A 10,810-nucleotide genomic window follows, 5' to 3' on the forward strand; every position below is an offset into this window, starting at 1 on the left:
TTTGGCTATGAACAAATTTCTGAAAATCTGGTTCAAGAAGATGAAATCCAGAGCAACCATTATTATGGTGTACCTGCTGTATTTTTAATGGAAACTGTTTCCTTGCCTAACTTGAGAGCAATCCAAATAAACAGAACCAGGGAAAAGCATGCTAAATGCCTTTAGTCTGCTATGGTTCATTTTGCCTGTCCACAGTTTCAAGACAGCCTGAACTTCCAGTATCTTAAGCCCAGACACTTTAAGTAAGGGTAGTTACCTTCTATTCCCAAAATACCTAAAGATAGTGTTTTAAAAACTACAGTAGAATGTTGTTAGCATTTTCTAATATTCTTGAGCTCAATATGACTGATGGAAATCTTTCGAAATGGTCTCTTAGTCTTCTTGAACAGCCACTCAATTAAGACAGAACTACTCATTGCAAGTTTCCACTTGAATCCATAGTCATTAAAATCTTATTTCTAGAAGCACCAATATGTGGATGCTTACCAAACAAGTATTGTTTTCTCATTTCTAATTTGGCTGCTTTGGGGGTGGGGGAGTGTTTTTAAAAATGTAAGCTGCATACCCATCATGCATGTGCAAAATGTAACCATGCATACCCACCAGGCTTGGTGTCCTTGTAAATCAGACTCTCCAACCCATACAAGGAATCTTGTGAATGAGTGCCTTGGTCCACATGGCAGCAAATAACCAAAAAAATGCATTTTGTTCAAAAGAAGGAAATCAGCTCCTGATTTAATGTTAAGTTTATAAAACTTGTATGACACATTAGTATTTCCATTATAGTGTCTGACAGTCAGAGTCACTTCAGAATACCTAGTTTCAAAGATTATCTACATAGACAAATTATGCAATTTTCATTTTACTTATAACCAGCAAAATCAAGACCTGCAAGCTTTGGTCTCTATGTACAAGTTTTGATACTGACAGATTTTGACAGCTTAGAAAACAGAAAATAATGTTTTGTCACCTTGTGTCAGCAGAGCTTGTTATCTCTTCCCCATCATACTACACTAACCACACAGTGACATGACTATTTTGCTCAATATTTGAACAGCATGTCTAAAGAAAATATCCCCAGGACTGTTTATGCTAGAAGAGTCTTAAATAAATGCAAGTATTGAATCAAGATTCTAAACACATTAAGGTAAGTTGAGTACTAATCAGAAAAGCAGATACAGCTGAGAATTCATGGACCCTGTTAATTTTCAATTCAATGTATTTCCTAGATTTTCACCAGCTATTGTGTGCTCTTAAAAGCCTACAGAAAGAGCTGAATTTCTTAGAAGTTTATGGTGCAGCAGAGAAACTTAGGCCCTAAGACTTCTGTATCTAGCAAAAGCAAAGGATCTACTCATGCAAGAACTACACAAGTCCTCCTAAGTACAATATTGTAGCACACCACCAGAAATACAAATAGCTACCACTGAGATATGATCATAGAATCACAGAGTAGTGCAAGTTGGAAGACAACCATAAGGATCATGCTGCAGTATGACTGAGAGGATAACTACAGTTTAAAATAATCCAATCTGTATGTTCCTCTAGCTTTTCCTTCACAAGGCTGAAAGTTTAAAACTGCAAAACATGACTAAATCTGATTCTAGTTCTTTATATAAGGAGTTGAGCTACTGAGGTATCATTTTTATATGATTTTTTTTTTTCCCCAAAAGCCTTACAAATGCTGGATGTAGTAAGTTTCTTTCAGAAAAAATACGACTGTCACAGGTGCACAGACTTACTCTTAATTATATGAAGTTCCAGAATTGGAATTCTTCAAGCAGTGCCCATTAGGTTAAATTCTTCTTGTTATATTATCCCTTCATCCCATTGCTACTGGTGCAAAGAATAATGGCTGAAACACTGCTGCTTTACAGTATCCAAGTCCTACACAACCAAGGTTAAACCTCTATGAACATTCCTTTGCCCCACTATGAAGTAATGGTTGCAAAATGCATTCACTGAAGTTGTCTTAGCTCTCATACAGTTTCTGGCATATTAAAGACAAGAAATAAAGTAAGGCTTCTTTCTTCACTGTAAACTGATTGCCAGATTGCTGTTTGAAGGAAACTGCAAACATACATCTCAAACTAGCAAAACAGGAACAAGGCAGTAGAGAATCTTGTAACTGAAAAATTAAATATGCAAAGAGATTACAATCAAACTATCTTCTTCCAAGCATTCTAAGCATCATTTCATTTTCAGTAACTCTTCCAAGGCAAATGACTTGCAGCATATTACAGGTACTCTAGAGATGCATCTTAAGAACCATTATACCGCCCAACAAACAGGTCTCACTTCAGACAAAAACCTCAGTAACAACTTTTTCCTCTACCATATGTAGTTACCTGTCATTGGTTCTGAGCTTGGTTTCTGTCCAAACAAGCCTAATTTACAGCATAATTTTGTTAAAGATATTTGTTACAACAAAACAAACAAATCTGAAAACCCCAAATCAGGTTAACTGGACTGAAATGATCAATTATTTTAACCTGTAATTGAAAGTTTAAAATTTTTTCATGACCTAGATCAAAAGTTTAAGTAAAGTTTCCTATGTTCATGTTCAATTGTTTTCTTGTGTCATTAATTATTTCTCAAGGGAGTCTCATTTCCTCAAACCAGTCAAAATGCAGTACATCATAAAAGGACAGCAGAAACTGAAACAAAAGCATTACTGTTGAGGTAAAAAATTTACAAACCTTACCACTCTCCTCAAGGTTTCCTTTAAGCAAAGAACAACCTGTCACACGCACCTCTAAAACACGTTATTAAACATCTATTACTGAAGTTCTAAAGCAAGATAACATTAGCCTCATGCAATGCAGTTTCTATCTTTTGTCCTGTTCCCCTAGAGCTTTAAGAAAAAAGACATACCAGATTATCAAATTCCCACTGGAAATGGGAGCTTACTGAATAAATGAATGGCAAACAAAACAAATAACATTACTCCCAATCTTTAAGAGGAAAAGGCTTTTCAAAGCACTGTAGTATGATTAGCTGGACACTCAAAAAAATCGTAATTTATTAAGTCAATCATGAAACAGGACTTTTCTTTCATAGCACAGTCAAGTCCTCAAATTCCAATGGAGATTTGTATTATTAACTCAGTACCTTTTTCCGCCGCTTTCTGCAAGGCTTCCTCAATTCTTGCCAGTTCCTTTTGTTTATTATCCTGCAAGTATTTTTCTTCCTTCTCTGCATCATATTTAATGCCTGTAAGCCAAGTTGGGACAGCTTTAACCCTAAATTTCAAGTTACATAAATGCATAATCAAGCAATGCACATCATATTCAACATTATGTTGCACAACACCTTGTTTGAGATAAAGGCTATTCTAGGTTTACTTGCTGAAAGCTGCATCCAGCCTCTGAAATTTTTATTTTTACACACTAAGACACAAAAAGATCGTACCAATGTTTAAGCATTACTTCATAGGAGAACCTTTCCATGGAAATTCAGACCCTGAAGTGTGGTCTGTGCAATATAATGCTGGCTTGTAAGTTCTTCTACGTGTATATTCATGAGTTTTCTTAATATACTAGAGGTTCTGATTTCAGAGAAAATTAATCAAGTTCTCTGATTCGCTTCCCTCTCCCTAAAACCAGTTCTAATTGAATGACTACTTTTGGCTGTTGTCAGTTAGAAGCAGACGAACTGTATCATGCAACAGTCAAAAGATCTAAACCATGCCAGAAAAGTGGATTCAGGATAAGCACACTTCAGAGGAAACTTGGCTGTTGAATTGAACTTGGAATGGATACAACCAAGGATTTCCATGAAAGCAACAGGTGCTGTTTTTATTCACCCTTATTCCACTAACTTGCCAGCATTTGTCTAGAAATTTCCCTGATGGAACAGAATGTAAAAATGGCAGCTTACATGAACTACTTGCTGTTATATATTCAAATACATGGTACCCTTAGATATTTTTCTCTTCCATTATTCAGTTGTGGTGTTGAAAAGTTTACGTACTTGCTCCAGGAACTATGAGAAGATACAAGCCTTCTAGAGTTGCAACAACTGCCTCACCATAGAGATTCTTCCAAGGAATCTTCAGAGTAAGTTTATCTAAACAAAGAAGATACAGTTACATTGAAACAAAAATCTATGCTGTACTTAGTCCAAACAAGACCTCAGGCATCAAAGAGCATTCACCCTGTATTTTGATGTCCTAAGCACCTTAGAAGGTAAGGAGAAACCATATGGGCCTAAACATTTTACAAAGCCCTTGTGATAAAATACATGCAGAGAAAATATAAGCCATAGATTTAAGCAAGAAGATGCAGACTGAGTCAGAAGACTTCAGATCAAAACCTGACATCATGACTGGAGTTCAATTCACTGGGATGAACATGATTTTCCCAGGGAAGTAGAAGAACTAATACAATACACATTCATCTCCAACAAATGTTTCACATGAAAAAGCAATACTGACCACCAGGGAAAGGAATTTAAAAAAAAAAAAAAAAAACAAAAAAACCAACAAACATATATCTAAGAGTTCCTAAACCTTTGGCATGTTTGCCAGTTTCAGGAATCTTACTTAAATTCTTCATATTCCTAATCTGTCCTTTAAAGAGCGACACATTCTGCCCATACTAAACAGCTCCCTTGATCATGAATGTATCTGGAAAAAACCTCTTAGACATGTTTTTCATACCAGCCTGTAAAGTTACACAAACAGGGTTTGCCAGATAACGTTTTATGATTTATCCAGGGCAGTCACATTAGACTTCTGTGCTAGTTTCAACAGCGACTACAATTACAGAGATCACTTTAGAAAGCTTGATAAAAGAAATTCAGAGACAGGACTGACCTTAAGGCTTTAAGTACTAAAATTTCCATTTCAATACTTATACTGAAACCAAAACTTACCTATCTGACCAACTTTTATTCTGAAAGGTACATCCAGTTCATTCTGTAAAGAAAAAAATAGAGCCTTAAACAGATCCATGTATCTTAAAGATAAGCTGGTTTACACATCAAAATTATCTTTACTCCCATTAAAACTATTTTCCCAGAACTGAAGTTCCAGAACAAAAACAGTTCTCTGTATGACTGAGATTTAATTATTTAGCAATACTCATGTGAACTCAGGAATTCATAAATATGGTCAGGCTTGTAGAAAGCCTTAAAACAAAGTTTTTACAGATTTCTGGCAATTCTCTTCTACAAGTATGATAATGCCTCACTCCAAAGGTTACTAAAAAGTTAAATTTTATTTATATACAAGAATTTAATTTTTACATTTTTATTAATTTGCCACATAGATCTTTTCTTTTTTATAATAGCACTTAGTACTTATAAACATATAAAAAGTCTCATTAACAATACTGAGCAGTTCTTTGCAAAACACCTGTCAAACATCAAGAACAAGACCGGCTCAAAGATGAGGAACATGTGACAAGTGAACAATTATTACCATCAATTAAAACCTCACGAAGCATCTCTCCTATACAGCAAAAACAGGAATATAACCACATGAATATCAAGAACATAAGAGGGACAAAGTAAAGAGGAAATAGGAGAAAATAAACAAATAAATAAATGGAAAGATTAAAAAAATAAGTTAAACATTAAGATTCCAGAACAGTCTTCTACTTCAGTATTCTTTTCAAATAAGTTCATGATAATTCAAAGACCTGAAGAGAAGTCTTAATCTCAAAGATTATAAAAAGTAAACCCATTTTCCCAAATGAGACCGGTATTAACCACTTTTCCCAAGTACTAGAAAACAACTTTGACCACCACATTTTCCAACAACTTATAAACGTGTAACAGGGCTGCTCCAAAAAAAGAAAATTTGTATCCAAATTAACATCTCTGACAGATTTCCAGGTTTTAAAAATCATTCTGAGCTACAATTAGGAGCTTAACATCCAACCAACTTTAATTAACCAAGCTAGGACAATATTTCTGTGACTTGTTCTTTTTCAGTGCCTCAAAATAACAACTAAAGAGCACGAGCTATGGAATATTTTAACCCTTTTCAGGTTATAACTGCACAGCTGTAGAAACTTTTCCCTATGCTTTAAGTTCTTCCTGGTGACAACTGATCTTCAGCACCTCCCAAATACTTCTTCCTGCAGGCTACTCTATGTTAAAAATCTGGTCAATAAGCTTAACTGAAAGCATTCTTCTCAGTTTTTATTTTTCATTGAAATATATCAGGAGAGAAAGAGGAACTCACTTAAAGTAGTTTGATCTCCAAACTTTGTTTTTAGTAGTAAGAACATGCATAAGAAGAGATTGAAACAAATTGTGAGAGCAAAGAAAGATCTCTGCTCTTGATAGAGCCAGGAGCAGTCATGTAGAAGCAGATATAAGCAACCAAATCCACCCCATTTAATGTTGCATTTATGACCCACAGCTGAAATCTAAGGGGGACCAGCTCAGTTTGGTGTGCTGAAAGGACAGGACCATGAGTTTGACCTCGAAAAATTAGTTTTCAGAATATTAAATTCCAAAGGGGAGGGGAAAAAAAAAGGAAAAGATAAAAATTAAAGATGTTTTAAAGTTGTTGAGTAAACACAACAGATTAAAATAAATTAAAAACCAGGAGAGCATTGGGGTTTGACGTTAACATGCAAAAAGATGATTTACTGAAAATACTTCAAGACTCTTAACTGAGAAGGAACAAGCAATATTAGCTTTGAAGATAAAGAGCTGTGACCAACTAGATACTGGATACAAATTCACAAGTAAAGAAGCTCAGAGTTCAAGCTTTTTGATGGCAATGACTCTAATAATATAAGCTGAGAAACATGTAATAGGTTGCTAAAGAGCTTAGGTCATAGTTTGTCATTAGTCATGTTTCATTATGATTGAAAAAAAAGGATAAAGCTGAAGAAATCCACCAGGAAGAATTCATTACTATCATTACTACAAGTTTTTAACGAAGTAACAAAGGAACGTTAACAGCAACTGCCCCATTATACTTCTGTATTTTTATAGCTGAAGTCACAGAAAACAACAGCCTCAAAAGATAAGAGTACATGTTTCGCAGAATGACACTTCAGCACTTTGTGTCAGCAAACTCTCTCTAACATATTTTTTTGGAAAAAAAAAAATGGTTCCATTTTCAAGGTGCCTAAAACTATACAAAGTTATTTTACAAATGAGTTCTTACTTTAGAAATCTTACACTGATCTTAAGCTGACTTTGCATGAGCTGAAGCCTAAATTTTGACTGAGGTCTGACAAACTTCCATTTTAATGAAATGCTCTTTTACTATGACTAAGGAAAAATAGACTCAGGAAGCGTAACACTAAAAGTAACTATTTGCCCATCTCCCTTTTCCTAAGGGCTTCCTTTTCTTACATCTGAAACGTACTGTATCTGTATACAGAAATTAAAAGCTAGTTATTTTCTGGTGCAAAACCTTAGGAGGAAAACAAAAACAATCCAGGCAGCAGCAGAGAGGCAAACTAGAAAAGAAAAAGTTGGACCATATCACATTCCCTTAATCCTTTCCTTTTCAAGAAGGTGTAGTCCTCTAAAAATGGTGTTCAATATCAGCCTTCCTTTAATTACTTTTGCATAGAAATCTAATATATTGCAACTGTAAAGCAGTCAGAAACATTCCTTGTTTTCAGCTCTTGAATTTGTCTTAGCTCTCTTTCAGCTCTGGTCAGTCACGTACATGACTAAGCATTTTTGTAAGTCAGAACTGCTAGAATCATAATCAACCTTGCTGTCATCATAAGAAGGAAAGATGTGTACAAAGTAGAAAACACTTTCTTCTTTCCTTTTTTAACTACCAGATTACAAAGATATTTGTATCAAGAGTTTTAAAGTACAACAAAGTTATCGGGAATGGATGAAACGGGCAGGTAAAATACAAAACTTCAGAACAATGATGAGAAACCAATGATTAGGTCATACAAAGATCCAACATGTTTACAATTCACAGAAGAGTAACAATTCTCTTTAGTGAAGTCTGAAGCACACTAAAGATTGCAGTAAGATTCTCTCAGTAGTACAGGTGTTCATTAGCTCAATTAAAGAACATAAAAATCAGCCAAGTTTTTTTTAGACAAGAATATGGGTACTTAATGCAAGTTATTTCCTGTTTACACACCAATATCTTAAAGTTTTATCATTTCAAGCCTCAAACGGTAGGACAGGTTGCATATGCATGTATGCATAAAACACTGGGAAACTCATTTTAAAACCCTACCAGTAACATAAGCAAAATTAGAAGCAGTTAACCAAGGATTTACTTCCAATAACCAGTAAAGAAAGCATACTGTATAACATGAGACTACAGTAATATTTTATCCTATGATTTAGTCTTCAGACCCATAAAAACAATTTTTAAGTTATTAGAATACTTACTAATGCATTCTCCTTTATCTGTAAATTGTCAAGTGCCACATTACCTATTTAAAAGAAAAACAGAAGTACAGAACAGGTGACTTCAACTATTATGGAAGTTGGAACAAGGAACACAACTACAAGCTTCCCAAGTACAGACGGATAAAATCTGAAAAACCTCACTCCGGTTACAGGATAGCACAATAAATGTCTACTTTGTAAGAGTCATTACTAATTATTCAGACAAAAATTTACGGTGGAAGAGATTACAGAAATATCACTAACTTGGACATCTGCATGTTTCTACTCTATTAAATACACCTACAAAATTGGAAATCTTCCTTATTCACTTTGTTGTGAGTGATAACTACAGTTCTATCAAGGTAGGATAGACTAGGAAAATTGCGTCTTGTTTTTGATGATTTTGCATAACAGAAAAATCATGAATCATAGAGCCACAAAACCACATGCCTATTTTCACAAACACATTAACTTTTCCTGACATGGGCAACATAACAGAATTTCCAAAGGGAACGCCGGCACACAGAATTATACCCAAGGGAAGGACATATAATACACCTCTTAGTGCTTTCATGCCAGATTCCTTAGAGCTATATTCCATTTTTAACTCATGAATGTTAAAATACTTACTACTACAGCAAGAGCAAAATTAAGGCGACAAGAAAAGTCTCGTCCCTTATGTATGGAAGGCACCTAAAATACCCAGCCTTCTTCTAGACAGGACTTCAACTGATTTTTTGCATGCCTGCAGGGTAGCAAACTGAAACATTTTATGTATTCGCTGGGAACAGCTCCTCCTCGTTATTGCACTAGCACATCTGTTTAATACGCATTATTCACCCCAGGCACCCCATCAGCTGCACGGCAACCATGGCCTCCCCTCCTCCTGGGGCCACCGTGCATGAGCCACCCCACGCTCCGCTGCAGCGCAGAGACACCTGACAGCACACTGGGGCTTCCACCCACTATACCCTCGAGAAGGAAAAAAAAAAAAAAAAAAAAAAAAGTTTTTTTTTCTTTGCTGACGGTTTCCTGCCTCAGACCACGCCGAGGCCAGCAGCCTGCACCCGCACTTGGCAGCAGCGTCCCAGAGCAACTGGCACAGCTGGCAAGCTAGGCAGGCACCCACGCCTCGCGTGGAGGGAGACCCTAACGCTGCTCCTTCCCCCCCAAAACCTGCCGCCCGGGAACTGCGCGGGTACCTCGCCCCCGCTCCCCTCACCGGCAGGCCCTCGCCTCACGGCGGCGCCCACAGCCGGAGCCTCCGCCCGCCGCCGGCGAGCGCCGCCACCGCGGGCAGCCGCGGCCCCCCACAGCGGCCCGCCCGCCCCTCACGCCGGAGGAAGGAAGGGAGAAGGGGCCACGGGCGGAGAACGACCGACGGCCCGTCGCGGGGGGAGGGCGGGCCCGCGGCCAGACTGACCGGCCGCCTCTCACGAGGGGCCGCGGCACGCCGCCCGCCCGCCCCTCACGGCGGGAGAGGGGAGGGGGGCAGGTCCGCGGCTACAGACTGGCCGACTGCCTCCCGCGGAGGGCCGCGGCTCCGCAGCTCGCCCTCTCCTCACAGGGGGCCGCAAACCCACGGACCAGGCGCCCCTCGGAGGGGACGGCGCTCCCACAGCCCGCCAGCCCCTCACGGGGGACCGCTGCCAAGCGGACCCGCTCCCCACCGCGGCGCGACGAAGCGCCCGCCCCCGCCGGCAGCGGCGGCCCCGCGGAGACGGGGCGGGAGAGGGAAGGGGCTCCTTACCCCCCCATATGCCCAGCTTGAGCTGAGACTTGTTCAGGTTCTCCACATAGTCGCCTAGGAAGCGGTTCAGCAGATCCGCCACCACCGACTCCAGCACCATGGCGGAGGCGGGCCCCACCGCACACCCGCCGCGGCCCACCGGCAGGGGAGGACAGAGGCGAGGAGGGGGCAGCGGGGCGCGGCGTAAGCCAGCGCCGGGCGCGTCCCGGCAGTCAGGTGACGGGGCGGGGGCGGGGCGGCGGGGAGCTGCGCGCCCCCTCGCGCCGGGCCCGCGCAGGCGGCCGGGGGCCCGCGCAGGCGGCCGGGGGCCCGCGCAGGCGGCCGGGGGCCCGCGCAGGCGGCCGGGGGCCCGCGCAGGCGGCCGGGGGCCCGCGCAGGCGGCCGGGCCGGGCGGGGAAGGGCTCTGGGCGGCTGCGCGGCAGCCCCCGGGCATGGACTGAGCCGTGGGCGCGTTTCCCGAGGCCAAAGGCCGGGGTTTGGGGGGCCCCGGGCTGGGCGAGCCGTTGGGGCGCCTCAGAGCCGCGGTGGCAAACGGGCGCCTGGCGGCGGCGGCGGGAGGGGACGGCGCTTCGGCTGGCGGCGGCGCGGCGCGGCCCTTCCGCCGGAGCGGGGCCGCGGCCAGGGTCCCCCCCGGCTCTCCGGGGGGCGAAGCGACCGCCGTGTGCTAAGCGCAGCCACGGCAACCTTCCTGGTTCTTACCGGCACCCCCGTCTCGCCCCCCAC

At 41.1% G+C, this 10,810-nt stretch overlaps 1 protein-coding gene across 6 annotated transcripts in view; it reads right to left on the reverse strand.

Moving 5' to 3' along the window:
* Window positions 1–10,193, reverse strand: part of VPS13C (vacuolar protein sorting 13 homolog C) — a 104,314-nt gene extending 94,121 nt beyond the window's left edge. For 5 of the 6 annotated variants that reach the window (XM_075713528.1, XM_075713529.1, XM_075713530.1 and 2 more), the window contains exons 1-5: window positions 10,088–10,193; window positions 8,338–8,381; window positions 4,876–4,918; window positions 3,973–4,068; window positions 3,112–3,213 (exon numbers count right to left, since the gene is read on the reverse strand). In XM_075713528.1, the coding sequence (XP_075569643.1) occupies window positions 3,112–3,213; window positions 3,973–4,068; window positions 4,876–4,918; window positions 8,338–8,381; window positions 10,088–10,187 (385 nt within the window). In that variant the 5' untranslated portion in view covers window positions 10,188–10,193. Of the gene's footprint in view, window positions 1–603; window positions 667–3,111; window positions 3,214–3,972; window positions 4,069–4,875; window positions 4,919–8,337; window positions 8,382–10,087 lie in introns of all 6 variants that reach the window. The other variant, XM_075713527.1, reaches the window with a different exon arrangement.
* Between the last annotated feature and the right edge of the window lie 617 nt (window positions 10,194–10,810).

Source organism: Pelecanus crispus, chromosome 7 (assembly GCF_030463565.1).
Source record: "Pelecanus crispus isolate bPelCri1 chromosome 7, bPelCri1.pri, whole genome shotgun sequence".
Classification (NCBI taxonomy): Eukaryota; Metazoa; Chordata; class Aves; order Pelecaniformes; family Pelecanidae; genus Pelecanus; species Pelecanus crispus.